At 47.5% G+C, this 17,780-nt stretch overlaps 1 protein-coding gene across 7 annotated transcripts in view; it reads right to left on the reverse strand.

The window, feature by feature from the left end:
* Nucleotides 1-13,746, reverse strand: part of HLF (HLF transcription factor, PAR bZIP family member) — a 56,594-nt gene extending 42,848 nt beyond the window's left edge. For 4 of the 7 annotated variants that reach the window (XR_014079956.1, XR_014079955.1, XM_081581671.1 and 1 more), the window contains exons 1-2: nucleotides 13,090-13,746; nucleotides 10,612-10,947 (exon numbers count right to left, since the gene is read on the reverse strand). Coding sequence is in view for 5 of the 7 variants with exons in the window: in XM_081581670.1 (XP_081437796.1) it covers nucleotides 10,612-10,947; nucleotides 13,090-13,204 (451 nt within the window). In the remaining 2 variants the exon portion in view is untranslated. Of the gene's footprint in view, nucleotides 1-10,611; nucleotides 10,948-12,842; nucleotides 12,915-13,089 lie in introns of those variants that run through there. The other 3 variants (XM_081581672.1, XM_081581674.1, XM_081581673.1) reach the window with 3 other exon arrangements.
* Nucleotides 13,747-17,780: the final 4,034 nt, after the last annotated feature.

The following is a 17,780-nucleotide window of genomic DNA, read 5'->3' on the forward strand; positions in this document are numbered from 1 at the left end:
AAGGCAGAAGAGTTAGAGAGCGGGTCAATCTTGGCTCTTCAAGCCAAGATCTAAACCAAGACAGGAATTGTAACCAAATTGTGCTGGGCATCAGTGAGGGGAAGTGGGAAGGAGAGGAGTCTGCTCTAGCAGGCGATGATTTCATGAGGAAAATCCTAGGGGAAAACACCACCCTTGCATGACATCCTCTCTGATGGCATGCAAACAAACAAAAATGCTCTATTGGTTCCATGCACTTATATGAAAATTTAAGCTTAAAAAGATGAAACTTTAGTAGATGGGGACAAGGTGGGGGGAGGGCAGACAGAGACAAACTGCCACAACTTGGTGGTCACACTAATCTGAATTACTGATGCAGCTGAATGAGAGAAAGTCCTTTACTCCTTGCTGATACATGCTATGGTTAAGAACATCAATGTATATACACAGAGAAGGCCTTTAAAGCCTATTTAGTACTCAAATAAGTTCAATGTGCCTTCTAAAATTCTATTTGCATAATTAATGTGTTTGGTAATATCTTTACAAAGAACACAAAGATACAGATTTCAGCTTGATCAATGCAAGATCAAATGATCAGAAAATGTGAATCAATGCAATGTTATTCCCAAGTAAGCTTGAGGGTAAAAAGAGAAATAAGTAGAATGTAAGTAAACTCAAATTGCTTCTTTACACTTAATTTTTGTAATACTGAAACTTCCTATCTTTTACCTTTAAATGTCTAAGAAATCCAATAACTAAATATCACTAGGAGACCTGATATGTCTGGGTTAATTTCATTTACAGTGCTAAACATATTTTTGACCTGAATATAAATATCATTTTAAAAATCATTCAGGTGTTACTGCTCATTTGAAATAAACATACTTTAGATTCTATGAGGGAAAAAAACCCACAACTCCCCTGAAAACATATTAATAAAAAGAAATCAATCATGATGAAATGAATTCTACCAAATTCCTATGAAGTCAGTTCTTCAAATTTTCCTTTTCCTATCCTCAGAAACTCTATCAAGGCTTTATTTCTATCTTTACATTTTATATTATTTACTCTTTCTTCTATAAATCTTTCAGTGGCATTTGGCCTCTAAAAGCAATGTTATTCGAACTGGATATGAGATCTTCATCCTATTTTAAAAGTTCTCTCTAGTAAAAGCCTCCATAATCTCCTTCCGTGATACTAAGCCCACAGCACAATAAATCCATTCTAAAGTGAACTAAGTCTTCTGATCAATCCTTTGGGCAGACAGAGTTTGACTCTTAGCCACTCTCCTTAGAATAACTCTTCCTGTCTGGGGGTATTGAAGTATCTGTTCTGGGTAATCTGATTACTGCCTATCTAGATGATCTTGTTCATCTGGTTCACAGCTTTGATTCCCATTGGTCAGGGCCTGGTGGCATCCCTCCCCAAACAAACCTTCATTCTGCCTGTTCAATTCAGGAGGCATTTACTGGGCCTGAATGGCCAGTCTCACTTAACTCTTTCAATTAAGTGTGAAAACACCTACAGAGCGGCAGTGAAGCTTTCCTTCTATACTCCACGGTCCATGCGTGGGTTCCACAGCAAGGACCTCCCAGCAGACTGTTACCCAGAGCCAATTACAGAAGAAAGCACTGCTGTTTCCCACTCAAGAAGCTTCTGCCAAGGCGCTTATTTCTGCTGATCCATTTATGCAACCCCACTGTCTAAGAGAACATTTTGTCACAGATGACTTAGCGCTGCAGCTCCCTGGGGCATCTTTCTACAGCAGCATGCTCTCATCATTTTAGGAATCTAGGGTCTCCCAGGCAAGATTTGAGACAGGAAGGGGCTTAATTAGCCACGAGTCATCTATTACAAGACCCCAAATTCCAAAGCATTCTTCTAAAAATCATTAATGAAAAAAAAAATCCTAGATTAAACTTCTAAAAACAAAACTTTTAGGAGATCTGTCTGACAACAGAACTGCTATTTTTCAGGACAGACAATGGGACTGGATTCCCATTATGAGCTGGATGGTTAGGAACTTGAGACAGTAACAATACTTGTTAAAGTCAGAAAGGAAGGAAAACATTTTTGAAATTTTCACATTAAGTCATGGAGTGTGTATCCACCAGAAGCCAATTTAACAGAAACAAGTAGTGTATAGTTTTTTCCCAACAGATGCTTGATTCTGCCAACACTCCTGTAATTGTCTACTGTACATAGCTGGAGGTGAAATTGCACACATTGACTGTTTTTTTGTTTTTGTTTTTTTTTTTTACTTAAGTGAACTGATTTGGGTTATAGCAACTCCTCCTGCTTTCTGTAATCGTGGCTTGATCTCAGAGAACACTTCAGGGGTACCTGAGCGAGCTACTTCACGCAGGTGCCATTCAGCAGCATTGTCCCCCAGAGCCTGTCTGCTCCCTTCAGTCCCCCAGAGCCTGTCTGCTCCCACAAAGTCCTTTTCCTCCAGCAGCAATTCAGCACAGCCCCACCCCACCCCCAGCCACCAGATCTCTGCATGACATGCAATTAATTCTGGTTTTCAGGGAAGAAGGGAGCCACAAACACAAGGTCAGGACTCAAGAATATACAACTGTAATGAGGATTCCTTTGTCTCTCAGGAGTAAAATTACTAAGCTGGCCAAACACTTGCCTAAGTGTTTTAGCCTGATATTACCGCTGCAGGTAATCCTTATAATCAAGTACTATTTGTATCACTGGAGCCTTCCCTCTCTTACAATCACATATACACACACACAAAAAGGCACAAACAAAAACCTACACTCATAGAAAGAGGTTTAACATGTTTGTTTGCAAACCCAGTAAGCTTTATAATATAGAAGCATTTTAAAGTCATGAATTTTAATGGATTGGGTTTATTAAAATTTATTTTTCTGGTTCTGTGAGATCAGGCCCGCTTTTAGACTTTTAAATTCTGAACCGTTCACATCCCTCAAACTCTTTTCTTGCCAAAGAGGGTTTCCCCCAATCACCAAAATTATGGGCTTTATAAGTGAAACGTAAACCCTGTGTTTTTGAATTACTTTTTCTAGATCATTAGAACATTGTGTTTTGAAAAGCTGTTTGATGTTCAAGAAGGAGTGTTTATTTTCCAAACAACAAAAATAAGGAAGTCCCCGTTTGCCAGAGGAAACTGTTGTGAAGTATTTAAAAATGTTTCAAATCCAACCTTGAACCCAAGTGGAAACATCCACATGCCACTTCCCTGTTCAGAAGCCTTCAATGGCTCCCCACTGCCTCCTGGATCAAGTTCAAGCTCAGGAGCCTGGCGTTCACGAAGCTGCCAGCCTGGCTGGCACCTGCCTCTGCAGACTCATATTCCTGCCTCCTTCATGTGAGTTTTCTGCACCAGCCGAACGGGATCGACACCCTGCTCCCTGGACACCCACGGGCGTCCCCACCTCCACACTCCACCGCACTGCTGCTACTGTCCATCCCGGCTCCTCCAGCACTCACGAGACCCAGGAAGGCCTGACTCCCCAAGAAGCATCACCCCAGGCCCGCCCGCCCCAGCCAGCAGCTGCTTCCCTGAGACCAGGCAGCCCTGATTGACAGCACTGCTCCCTCATTAATTTTCAGAGGTTTTACTCATGTGGGGGCTGACTCTTTCACCCTCCTCTTTCCAGTAGATACTAGAGGCCTCCACGGACTCATCCTTTGACCTGGAATATGTGAGCTTGTTCCGTCACCCATCGGTTTACCTAAATGCTCCATCTTCCCTACTGAACACCCATCTCCTTGAGACCAGCAGCCCGATCATACCCTTGTCTGTCTTCCCCAAAGGGAAGCACAAATCCACAGCTGATGCTATTGCTGGGGATCATCCAGTGCCCCCAGCTCTGACAGCTTCCTCTGTTGCCTTCTCATCTTCATGCTGTTGACAAGAGGAAAGCCAGGGTTGATCGGGGTCAGGGTTGGCTTACTATGGGAGGTGCCATGCTGGCCTTCATGTACGTTAGAAACCTCACATCAACCCAACAAAGATGTTACTTTGCAGATAAGAAGATAAATGTGTGGAAAGAGTCAAGATTTCTCCATTAAAGGACCTCTGGGGGGGAGGAGGAATTATTCTGGAATGCCTTTGGAAAGTCCTGCTTATAAGCAGGAGGATGGACTAGACTAGACTTTCCTCCTTTCCCGGCACCCTAACCTGCCTGCTTGGTTTCTTTACCCTTGAGGTCACTGTATTTCCTTCAAGTAGGATTCTTGCCTATTAGTAAAAATTCACAATAGTAACATCAACTGATTGACTGATTGCTTTACTAGCCGTGTATGTCACAGAGAAATCTTCTACTCAAGAACTTCTTTGGGCTACATTTTGCTCGTCTGATTTTTTTTTTTTAATCTCATGAGCAAGGAGGACTGAATAAAGGCTACAGTTAGCGATCCAAGGTTAATTGAAACTCAGAGGTGAAGAAGGGGGTGAGCAAGACTCAGCAGAGAAGCAAAGGAGAAATGCCAACTCCAGAGGCCTTAACTGGCCAGGAAGGGAGAAGTATGGAGACTCCCCAGGAACCCAACAAGAGATGAGGTCCTCCCATGAGAGATGAGACCAGACTGGAATGAGGAAGCCCTCAGAGCAGCTGCTACTGGGCACTTGCTTTGGGCTCATCACTGTGCCAAGTATTCTCCAGCAATCCTTCAACAACCCTAGGAGGCAGGTCCAGGGATTTCTCCAAAGTTCCAGATGGGAAATGCAAAGCTCACACCATTTAAAGGACGTGTCCAAGAACATGGCTGAGCATGGCAGGGATAGGATTTACACCGGGTGTGTTTGTTTATGGGATCCTGTGCCCTACAAGAGGGACATGCTGCTTGGATGACCCACGTATCAAACACAGGTCACCCTGATGGACATCTGAATGGTGAGACAGCAAACACCTATGTCGGAAGCACATTTCAGTTTATTCCAAAACAGTGGTTGAGTGGTTTCAGGTTAAGACCCATGCTGGGGGAACACCAAACAATATAATAAAGTGGGATAGGACCTGGCACCAATATTCTCCGTCCCTCCCATTACAGAGCCAAATGCAGGCCCTGAACCTCCCCATCCCTCTCTCGTTTATTCTCTTCCAAAGCTTTTTCAGTCTTAATGCTTCCCCTGCCACCCTCCCGCTTCCCTCCATCTTCACTGCTGAGACATAAAAAATGATTCCTGGGTACAAGTGATTAGTGCTGGTTGGCGGGGAGGCTTCTGAGAAACCCAGTAAATCACTGTTGTCTCTCACCCTCTGGCTCTCGGCACCGGGAAGTTATCACGGCCCCCTCCTTCCCACCTCCCCCACCCTGTTCTTCTCCTCTACCTAGTTCTGTCTTTCCACTGCTATTTTTCTCGTCTGGTAGACACCAGGCTGAACTGAAAAGCCTCTGCCAAGCTCCTTGGCAGGAGCTGACCTGCAGGAAGCCTGCCCACCACAGCGGCAGAGAGCAGACAGTGCCTCTGGGCAGATGGGCACTTGGGGTCTGGCTAGGACGTGGGGCAGAGCAGGTTTCCCTGGCATGGGAACGGCCCTCCGGAGCTCAGCCTTCTCGTGCCAGGGTCAGGATTACAATCGCTCGCTGGCACTCGCGGTGGCTTGCCTGGGAAGGGAAGCGAGGGTGGGGGCGGGAGGGTGGCAGGCGGCCAGCATGCCACCCGGAGCTGGGCGAGCTCCGCGGGGCTCAGCCACGTGGCCGGGGCACACGGCCGCGCGGGCAGGCAGCCAGGGTCACCGGGCTCACGCGGGAGAGAGCTGGGGGCTGGGCACCCGGCAAGCGGCCGTGTCTACACTGGAGGACATGGAGGTACGAACCCAGAAACTGCTGGGTCAGGGAAGTGGCTTGTTCTAATCCGTAATGAAGCTGAAAAGTCAAGCAGCCTCCATGGAGTAGGGCCCGCTGAGGGGGGGTGGGGGGCGCCACAAAACACCCCACGTCCTATTTTTACAGAGGGAAGGGCGCTGGATGAAACAAATCCCTAAATGGAGAATGGGGTTGGGAATAAGCCATTCCTTTCCCTGCTGGCAAGCCACGACATCCCTCCAGCTCCGAGCTCTAAAGAGGCATGTGTCACACAGCCTGCTAAAAGCCCATGGGAGGGGGACTATTTCCCGTGTCCATTCTCCCGATGGGAAAACCAAGGCTTAAAGAGGTCACAAAATGGACCCAAAGTTACACAGCAAGCCAGCGTATGTCCAGGTTGTGAACCCAAGTCCCTGGGCCCAGAGCTGATGCTCTTAAGCACCTAGTCACCCTCACCATCCACCCCTATCCAGAAACACCTCCTGCCAAAAGGCGAGGATATGCAGTCTCGGGAATGTTGCAGATGGCAAAGCCAAGAGAACAGGGCAAGCCTGTCCTCTGCAGGGTGAGGTGGAGAAGATGAACTCGTACAAGAAACGGAAACCAAAAAAAGTCTGCCTGCTTCGAGGACAAAGCTGACGGTCTCCCCTCATGACCTCCTTGATCCTGATGAATGGAAAGCACTTCCAAGACATGTGGGGCACAGTGTACCTCAACTCAGAGCCCTCCCAACCTGCAGACGTGATCAGCACGCAAGACGGGAAAGTACAGGAAGTTCATGCCTTTAAGGGGAAGGAGAAATCGAAGCTTAGTCTCATGGTGTCAGAAAAGCCCAAAGAATTCTGTTGCTTCAGCAGGACCCCTCGTAATCTCAGAGCCCCCAGCACAGAACTCCCTGACATCACGATTCAGATCCCATGGCAATATCTCCCTTCCACATCAGAACCTCATTACAAGAGGAGGAATAGAGCAGACACAATGCTGATTCCATCCTGCAAAGCTTCAGTGGGGTCTCCCCGACCTCCCCACCCTCCTCTTCCCACACACACCCCCACATGGAAGGGTTTTCACTTTACTCCATAATCAGCCTTCATCACAACCCAGATCATGCTCAGAACTGGAAAGAGAAGCTTCGTAATTCTCAGCTGAATATGGGTCTAATGGTGGTAGGACACCTCCAAGCTATTCAAAGAAAAACCACCAGAGGAAACAATTTCAATTCTGGCTTTACAAGCATGTGATTTAAAAATAACTCTGCCTTTGTCTACTATAGATGACTTTCCCTAAAGGGACTGCTGTCCTTAAAGCAATCACTCAATTCTCAGGGCAAACTGATTCTTCTGTTTTCCAGTATGCAGCACAGACCTCCAGGAAAGCACTCCCGGGCACCGCCTCTGATAGCATCTGACACGCAAACGCAAACATCGAAGTGGTCAGGACGACTCCTGCCGTCCCTGTGGGCTCAGGAATGTCCAGGAAGCTGCACCTCAAATGCCTGAGAAGCCCCTGCCGATGTCTACAGCATCCAGGAACCACCACTCCTCCTGATTAAGATGTCAGCCCAGAAAGCATAGCAATAACCCCACAGCCAGAGAAGGCTTCAACGGATCCCTGGGTTATTTCTTCAAGGAAAACCGTATTCAGATATTTAACTCATTCTTTGAACAGACAGGTAGACAGAGGAATAATGATGGGTGTATAAAATAGGAGAGGGCTTGGAGGGCAGTCGGGGTGAACAGTAAGAGAGTTCACAAGAACACTCACCGTGTTATTCCAAGACACACTTGGGGTAAACCTAGAAATGTATAATTTGTCATCTCGTGGCTGCATTTCCTTTCAGCCACACAGGTAGCACTAATGGTACAATGCTACCAAGTATAACTCAAAAGATGAATGCTGAGCAGAGCAGAAAACAAATATTTAATAAAACTACTTTGCAATTATCTCCTGATTAGCCTGATGTCTTAGTTTTATTAACTAAAAGTGGATAACTATGCTCTTATTAATGTTATATTTCTTCTTGGCAACTTAAGGTCTCCTGACTGCTTCAAAAGTTTTGCCATAATGCATTACAAGAGGTATAAAGCATCCATGTGTGTGACAGGATCCGGAATTAAGCCCAGATGTGGCTGCTCAAGTCGAAAGTTGAGATCAGTAGTTCTGGGCGGGGTGGGGGTGGGGAGAGGGAGGGGTGATTTTGCCCTCTGGGGACATTTGGCAGTAACTGGAGACGTTTTTACTGGTCACAGGTTGGGGTGGGGAGGGTTTACTGGCTTCTACAGAACAGAGGGCAGGGATGCCCTTAAACATCCCACAAAGCACAGGGCAGCCCCTCCAGCAAAGACTCACCTGAAACGTAACAGTGCCAACGCTGAGAAATCTTGCTGCAGACTAAGATTCTACAATTCCCAGAATGTTCACAGCTACACCTGTGCTCTTCCCTTCTCAGGATTTGTTTTCCTGAAGGATTACTTGGTATTCGGGGCACCACTGTGATTACACAGAATAATGAAGGACTTTCTCCTTTCTCAGGTTTGCCTATGATATACCATCAATTCCACATTCCCTAGAATTTTACTTTGCATTATCACCTTTGTAACAGTCATCACTGTAAGAATAGCAGTGTTATTTTATCTGCGCTGGGTATTTTAAGAAGAGCTCTAACTTCTTTTCCTTTTTTTGTCAGGAATATCATTGAGTTTAAATGAATTGAGGAGTATTATTTATGAAGTGTGCTTCCATTATGAAAAAAGACATATAAGTGAAGAGCTTATTTCCAGGTCCCAGTGCCCTCTTTGATCCCAGTGTCTAACTCCACAACCTAACAAAATGACAGCCACTGAAAGCAGGAGTCCTTTGTTACGGACTGCAAGTCTGAGCAGGGCATCACATGTTTCTGCAAGTCATTAATCAATACTGATTCAAATGACTTTGAAGCTCCAAAATCCCAATTCTTGATTTTTCAGTAGGAACCTAAGGGTGGGGACCCCGCCCCCCAGCATGCCTTTTGGGGGGAAAAAAACGCAGTATTTCTAACATGGCACACATCCTATACATGAACAGAAGACTGAGAGGTAACTTGTCAACCGAGTGTGTTAGGCTTAGAACACTGCAAGCCAAAAACTATTGGTCAAAATCTCCCGACATTTCTCTACAGAATAAAGGGTTATACACTGTACCGAGTTACTTTATGAAGGTATTTCAGAAGACAAGCATTGGAAGAAATGATGGAAGCTGACACAAACAGAAAAATGATCATAACTGCTCTCGTTAAGAAATATCTAGTGCTACCATCTGACCCCTTATCTCTAATTTCACAATGACCCAATCAAATAAAAACGACACCCTCCTGCACAAAGGGAAACTGAGGCCCAGAAAGGCTGTAGCACTTTGTAAAGTCCCACTGCTGCGAAGCCATCCGTCTCATTCTGCAGAGCAGATGACAGAGGCAACCTAAGCCTTCTCAGCAGGGCTCTGTGCCCTTCCTCCTGACTCTCCTTGCTCTGATGGTTATTTGTTTTGTAGCCTGATCCTGGGAGAACGCCCCTGTATGTCCTAAGTAACAGGGGGTCAGGCTCCCATGAACGGAGTGTCTCTGTAAGCTTCTGAGGCCTCCGGTGGGGGCAGGAGCTAAGACTTCATTCTATTCCAGGCAGCACCCTGGAAGCTCTAATTCAAAGTGGGTTTTGAAGGGGCCACACAGAGAGACTGGATGGGAGATCTTAACTCCAATACGGACATTTCGAGGCAGGGGCATTCTCTTCCCACTCTGCACCGTTTCCTTTCCTTTTCACCTCGCTCTGTGTGCCACAGAGATTCTACATGAGCCGAGGACACAGAGTTCAGGAATGATCTCAGGCATAAGTCTCCCACCGCCCTGCTTTCTGGCCTCCCTGCAGCTAAGGCCCCTGGCTCAGTGACCTTCCCAACGATTTATCTGCTGCATCTTTGTACCTGGTTACCTGTGCACATGAAACGGCTTTTCTTACTGTGTGTTTTGTACGAAAGGGGGCTGAAGACACAGAGACAGAGCGCCCTCGCTTGTGTTTACATCTGAGCCTTTGCGGGTGGGTTTTGAAGTACCGGTCATTTCAGGTAACGCTTTTGTGCAATATTTCAACACCATTTAAAGCCAGCCTTGTAGGTTTTGATAAAAGTGGATTATGTGTGGTGAACAGATGAAAATGAAGAAAAAAAATAAAGAACGATTTGGTAGGAATAGTGAAGAGAAAGACAGGATCTGATGCTGAAGAAGGCTAAGTCATGCTTAAGGTGAGAATCACTTTAAGACTCAATTTTCAACCAACACCACAAGATGAAATGGATGAAAGAGATACCTGTCCCACACCCCTCACTCACATCTTGTTCCCCTTCAGGCCGAAAAGCAATGAATACAGGTAAACCACAGCATTATACAGTCTACCCAAATCATTCCGCAAGGTCCTATTATCTGTGTACTCGGGGAAGGAGGAAAAGAGACAGAGGTGAGTCAGGCGCCTAAATTATCCAAATCATTAACCACAGGTTGGCACTTCTCAAACTGCAGTCCTTGGATCAGCTGCATTAGAATCCCCACCAGGGCTGGATAAAAATGCATATTCCAGGCCTCAGCCAGACCTGAAAAATCAGAATTTCTGGGGGTAGGTTCCATAGCGTCGGCCTTTAGCCAACTCTCTGGGTGATGCGCTCGTTGAAATGGGATAACCACTGCTGTGGGTGAAATCCAAGATGCCCCTTTCAGTTGTGATAAAAGCAGCCCTGAGGATTAGGACGTGAACATCAGCTCCGTCCTCCCCCTTCGCTCCCCTCCTCCCCAAGGGAAGGCAGAACCATCTGGGAGTTTACCTGGTCGCATGGGGCTCTGCACACAGTTGGGGGGTGGGATGCCAGGGTGAATGGGTGCAGAGGCCCGACTGCTGAGGTCCATGACGGAAGGGGCCGCTGAGGAGGTCGGCTGCAGCCCGGGAGGATGGGGGCTGTGGTCATGCTGAGACGGGCTGGGGGGAATGCCATTTTCTGATAAAAATTCCTCCAGGTCCATGTATTCCAACTGGAAGGTATCTCCGTCATAGGGAAGGGTTTTGTCCCATAAAGTGGGCCCCAAGAATGCTGACTGGGGGACCGTCGGGCTATTACTCTCATCATCCAGCTTCTTTTCCTTGTCTTTATCCTTACTATATGCTGCAAAAAAAGGGAAAATATTGGAGTTTAAAAAAGACAGTGAAAAAGTCTCACTTTTTTTTTTATCACTCCTCCTTGGCTTCTGCTACAGAACTACTTTCCACACATACCGGGGCTGTTCTCTGGCTGCTGTTTCTTGTGGATCTAGAGTTAAAAGTTCAGGCAGGACATGGATCTCTGCCTGTTTTTCAACATCTTCCTATTTACTTTGGAAAGCAAGCCCTAGTCCTCGGGACAGGGCTAGAGACTGATCTAGGATATAAACAAGACAGTACAGCCCTCAGTGCATTATTTAAGGAGACAAATAATAATTTAAATCTACAGTGGGAAAATAACACCTGCAATTACATACAACTGCTGTGATTTTTAAGAAAACAGCCAATAACTAGGCATGATTTATCTTCCAGGAAATTCATTAGAGTAACAATATGAGGTCATTCAGATTTAGAAAGCCAGTGCATTAGTAATTCTAATTTTGGTAAAGAAGGGACTCCCTGCCCTTCTTTGATACCATGTACTGAGCACCTGCTAACATACCTGGTTCTTTTATATGTTTCTCCCCCAAAAAGTCTCATAATAAATTTGCAAATAGTAACAACTTCCATTCACAATGAAGAAACGGAGGCTCTGAGGCTTAGCGAGCTTAACCAATGTATCACATTGCAGAGAGGAGAGCTACGAACTTCCTAGCGCACATGTGTTTGCTGCTAAAGCCACTGGGGTACACTGTATTCTACAAAAGGAGTTTTGTGTTTTGGTGTGGTTTAAAATACAAAAGTGTTTTCTTCCTCCTCTCCCTCAAACACTTATGTATGATCAAACTCAAAAATTATACCTGTATGGAACCTGTCAAAAGCACAGTTACCAGAAAAGGTGGTTCCTTCGAGCACCTATGATGGAGATCTGCAGCTATTTTCTACCTGCAAGTATCCCTCACCCCATTAGGTCTTTAACCAGGGCTCTGAATTTGAACAAGTCTACCAGCAGTCAAGTGCAGGTGAAATCTGTGATTAAGGAATTTGGCTTCTGACTTTCTTCCTCACAGAAACACAGCCTCCATGCCATCCCTTCTAATCCTCTACAGTCTCATCTCCCAAAGAATCTGACTTCAAAACTCCCACAGATGCCAAAGACTGCAGGGAGCACCTTCCTCCTAAGTGCCCCTCCTTAAAGCGGATTTAAGAGGGAAGCTCTGTTCTGCAGACTGGGAACCAAACCCCTCAGCTCTTGCAACGCAACAGGTTGTCCTAGGAAAGAAAAATGCGACTATTCCCCAGCTGCTTGCAGCCAAAGGATCTTTTAAGACTTCACACTCTTGAGCCGCAGGGCTCACCTCACAGTTCACATTTGCTCCTGGGATACCTATGGCAGGAAACTCGCCAGCCCAAACGACAAATCCCTGGCGGCACCAACTGGATCTGGCGCCTCCTCGCAAGACCCCTCCGGGCCTGCCCCAGCCAGGGTTGCCCGGGGAAGGTTTGGGACTTACCCAGAAAGGGCTCAGGCCAGAGAAGGCTCCGGTGCGGTTACACGTGAGCCTGCCCCGCTGTCCCCTCCTACCGGGAAAAGTGCGCGGCACCTCGCCCAGGGACCACTCCCCCAGCCTACCCCAGCCCCCATCTCCCGGTCTGAAGCACCCAGCCTGGGACAACGGGCGTCTCCGCTGTCGCCTCGGGAGCTCCAAATGCTAAAACTAAGAGCTGTGATCAGCACGATTGCAAACACCCCGGCTCCGCGGTACGACCCCTAACTCGAGCCCCCGCCCGCTTAGAGCCCGGCCCTGGGGTTCACTCCCGGGCGAGCGGTGCGCCCCCAGCCCCGGCGCTGCGCTTTCGCTCCGCGTGAAGGTGCACCTCGACCTCGAGGACGCCGACCTGTCAACTTCTGTCTCCCACCTGCTCCGCCCGAGAGGACCCGCAAGGCCCGGCCGGGGTCCCGGCGCTCAACTAGCAACACGGAATGTCCCCTCGACAGAAACGTCCCCTCCTTTTTTGGGGGGAGGGGGGGTGGGGCGATAGGTGAGCGCCTCAATTTCATTCAAGCGGGGCCGGGGTGCCGGGAGTAGGGGAGCGGGGGATGCTCCGGGGATGCCCGGCCCGGGAGGGGGGCCCCCAGCGGGGCAGCCAGCAGGGCAGCGCTCACCGTCTTCGTGATGAAGGGGGAGCTTCAGCGGGTTCTCCAGCAAGGACCTGAGCACGCCGTAGGGAGGCGGGATAAAGGTGGGGTTCAGGGGAAGCGGTCGGGACATTTTCTCCATCGCGATGCACTCAATTTTTTTTTCTTAAAAAAAAACAAAACAAAACCCAAAACTCCAACCTCCCCCCAAAATGTTGCTGAGCTTTTTCCTCCGTCCTTTAACAAAAGTACTAGCTTTCAAGGCGGTGGAGGTAAGAGAAGAAAAAGAAAAAAAAAATATTACTTATGTCTTTATAAATACATCTGCATAAAAACACAAAATCAAAAGAACTTTCGGGCTCCCAGCGCAGACGACCCCCGGGGAGCGCGCTGAGTGCCCGCAGGCTCCTCCGCGGCGGGCGGGATGCTCTCACCTGCCTCGAACCTCTCGTCATGCACAACGCTCAAAATTGCGAAAAAGAAAGGAAAAACATGCAGAGCGCTGCAGAAGGCGGAGAGCCCGCACCGCCCCGGCGCGAGCGCGAGCGCGAGGCCGCGCGCCCCGCCCCGCCCCTCCCGCGCCGCGGCCGCTGCCCCCCGCGCCGGCGGCCCCGCAGCGCCCGGCCCAGCGCAGCGCCCGGCCCAGCGCAGCCGGCCGCCCATGTGCCGCGGCCGGCCGGGAGTGACGTCAGTGCCCGCCCCGCGCGCCCAGCGGCGTTCGGGGGCGGGGCCCGCGGCTCCGCCCACCTCTGCTCCGCCTCCGCAGAGGCTCCGCCCCCGCCGCTAGTGTAGCGTCGCCGCGCGCGCCGACTTTCCGGAGCCTTGTGGCGCTGGCGGGCGGCGAAGTCCAGGTCCCTCCCGGCCTTGGGCCTGCGCTGAGGAGCGAACTTTTTCAGAGTAAGAAGACGAATGAGAAATTTCTCTTTAGTTTTCCACCGGGGGATAATTTAGGGCGTTTGAAAAATGAGAACCAAACCCAATGGCCAGGCATGTCTAGGTCAGTTAAATCAGACCTCTGGGGTGACTCCCGCTCCCAGAGTGGTTAGGGAGCAGCCAAGTTCGGCAATGACTACTTCAGGATTTTTAGGATCCAATCGAGGATACTCTTCTAAATATTTCCCCCGGCCCCAGCTAAGTGTAGCGCCCTTTCTCTTGCCCCGCTCCCACAACCCCGGAAAAATAAGGACTTGCTAGAAGTTCAAATGGGAGAAGGCAATGGCACCCCACTCCAGTACTCTTGCCTGGAAAATCCCATGGACAGAGGAGCCTGGTAGGCTGCAGTCCATGGGGTCGTGAAGAGTCGGACACGACTGAGCGACTTCACTTTCACTTGTCACTTTCATGCATTGGAGAAGGAAATGGCAACCCACTCCAGTGTTCTTGCCTGGAGAATCCCAGGGACGCCTGGTGGGCTGCCGTCTATGGGGTCGCACAGAGTCGGACACGACTGAGGTGACTTAGCAGCAGCAGAAGTTCAAATGAGACATAAAAACCAGAGAGGGAACCACAGAGGAGCGCTGTGAACTGTTTCCAGAACTCTCAAGGCAATGTCAATAGGGATACACTCTGGCCTAAAGTTGAGTGAGGGCAGGAGAGACACACACACCGAATGGTATTTCAGGAATATTTGCTCTAAAAGAACGCGGATAACTGTGCCTGGGTTACAAAGTCTGCATGGTATTTAAAATGATTTTGTAAAATTTTCCCCAAAGTAATATAACTGTTCAAGGCCCCACAGAAGCTACAGGTTCGTGCTTCTCCAGTTTGCTGCCAGGTAGTGGTGATTGCTGAGTACTGCGTGCAGCCGGGTATGGCTTGTCTGGTTGCGCTGGCATCCAGGCCTGGGTAGCACACCCCCCCCCCCAATACACAGGCATCTGGGTCTTCCTCACCCTCCCTTCCCATATCTCCTCGCTAAGATTAGGCTACCGTCATCTCCGGAAAGGTCTGCAAGAGTGAATGGGCACAAATTAATACAATCTTGCAATAAGACAGAAAGGCCTTTGTAAACACTACCTCTGACTAAGAGTGGGCAGTGATTGCTATATTTAAAATGCATAGCCAACAAGGACCTCCTGTACAGCACAGGGAACTCTGCTCAATGTTACCTGGAAGCCTGGATAGGAGGAGAGTTTGCTGGAGAATGGATACATGTATGTGTATGGCTGAGTCCCTTCACTAGTCACCTGAAACCATCACAACATTGTTAATTGGCTATACCCCAACACAAAATAAAAAGTTTTTGTTTTTTTTAAAGACTACCTCTAGGGGTGGAAATTCTTGGTGGCACTTCCCTGAAGCCCCCGATGGCATTTGGAAGGCAGGAGACCAGGTGTAGGGTGCCCTTGGCAGGGTGGCTCCTGGTGAGTGCCTTTCCCTCTCTGAGCCGCAGATTCCTCCTCGTTGGGCATATGATCAAGTGACCTCTACATTTCTCCTCATTTTAAAATTGTGAGGAAAGATGAGACAGTGCTAGAGTGTTTCAGACTTCAACCGAATTCCGAAAACATCAGGCTTTAAGCTAATGTCACATATATGTATCGAGTACCAGCTGTATCCCAGGGACCTATACTGGAACTGAGGAGGAAAAGATGAATAAGACATAGTTTTAATGCTCAAAAAGGTTTAGTTTAGAGCCTGGCATATATTCACATTACAATATTGTTTTAAAGGAACAGAAATGGGTAAATAGAGATGACATCTCCAAACAATTACTCAAAAATCTACTGGCTTCAAAGAAGAGCTGTTTTATTTTTTCTCCTCATTCTGCAATCTGGACTAGACTCAGCTGGGACATTGAGATGGCCTTCTCTCCCTCTACATAAAGTGTTAAGGCTCGTCTGCTTTGACGTGGCCTTTGTGTGGCCTCTCCAGCAGTGTAGTCTGACTTCTTAATGACAGCTCAGGGCTGCCAAGAGCCAGCTGTCTAAGATAAGCATCAATCTGCAGCACTCATTGAGATTTTGCTTGCTAATGTTCCACTGGTCAAAGTCAGACATGTAGCCAAATCTCAAGTCAATCTGAGGAGGGACTATACAGGGGGGCGGAAGTTGGGTGGCATAGTTCATTAGGAGGTCTCCAAAGTAAGAGTCTACCACAGTTGTTTTATCTTAAAGGCAAATAAGATTAGAGAATTTATCAATCATTATATAAAGATCTTCTGACCATAAGTCCAGCATGTCATTTGATGAATATATGTCCACTCAGTCATTCATTCAATACTAGTTCAAAACAACTTGTGTAAAGCTCTGGGTGCCATGCAAAGATGTCAGACCAGAGGGATCAGGTCAGATGGGAGCTTAGAGACTGGCTGGTGATATGCCATGTGTAACCAATGTGAAAAGTGATGGTATATGAGAAACACGGGCTTCCCAGGTGGCGCTACTGGTAAAGAATCCACCTGCCAGTGCAGGAGACATAAGAAATGCGGGTTTGATTCCTGGGTTGGGAAAATCTCCTTGAGGAGGGCATAGTAACCCACTGCAATATGCTTGCCTGGAGAATCCCATAGAGAGAAGAGCCTGGTGGTTTATGGTCCATAGGGTCAGAAAGAGTCAGACACGACTGAAGTGACTTAACACACACGCACATGAGAAACACAGAAAGAGTACAAAAGAGGTCTGGAGAAAAAAGAAAAGGGAAGGGAACCAGCAAGATTTCTCAAAACAAGACATTAAGAATGCATAGTATTTTGGGACTTCCCTGGTGATCAAGGAGGTGTGGGTTCAATCCCTAATCAGGGCGCTAAAATTCCACATGCCTCATGGCCAAAAACACCAAAACCGTGAAACAGAAGCAATGTTGTAACAAATTCAATAAGGACTTTAAAATGTGCTGTGCTGTGCTGTGCTTAGTCGCTCTGCTGCTGCTGCTAAGTCGCTTCAGTCATGTCCAACTCTGTGCGACCCCATGGATTGTAGCCCACCAGGCTCCTCTGTCCATGGGATTCTCCTCTAGGCAAGGATACTGGAGTGGGCTGCCATGCCCTCCTCCAGAGGACCTTTCCAACCCAGGGATCGAATCCACATTGCAGGCAGATTCTTTACCATCTGAGCCACCAGGAAAGCCCAACTTTAAAAATGGTACACATCAAAAATAAATAAATAAAAAGAATGCGTGGTATTTGTACATGTGGAAATCAGGGAAGCAGATAGGAAAAAGGGAATTCCAGAAAGGAATGACATTGGTCAAGATATGGAGAAAGGAAATTGACTTGTGAATGTGTTTTCATTTCTTTTGGATAAACAAATAGGAGTGCAATTGGTTTCATTGGAAGGATACATGTTTTACTTTATGAGAAACTGCCAAACAACTTCCCAAAGTAGGTGACTTATTCTGCATTTCCAGCAGCAGTTGAGAATCCTGATTGCTCTGAATTCTTACTGACATTTACGTCTGTCAATTTTAAAGTATTTAGCCATTAAAGTGGATGAATGTCTCATTGTGCTTTTAATTTGAATTTTCATGATGACAATGTTAAGCACTTTTTCATGTGCATTTCAATCATTTGTATATTTTTCTGTCCAAGTCCCTTGTCCAATTTAAAATTGGGTTGTTTGTCTTTTATATTATTGAATTTTAGGAGTTCTTTGTATACTTTGGATACAGGTCCTTTGGCAGACACATGTGTTTCCATCCAGTCTGTGGCTTTCCTATTAATTTTCTTAACATTGCCTTTCCATGAGCAAAAATCATGGACTCACGTAACTTTAATTTAA

The sequence above is a fragment of the Giraffa tippelskirchi genome, chromosome 3 (genome assembly GCF_054371585.1).
Source record: "Giraffa tippelskirchi isolate mGirTip1 chromosome 3, T2T-mGirTip1v1.2.pri, whole genome shotgun sequence".
Lineage (NCBI taxonomy): Eukaryota > Metazoa > Chordata > Mammalia > Artiodactyla > Giraffidae > Giraffa > Giraffa tippelskirchi.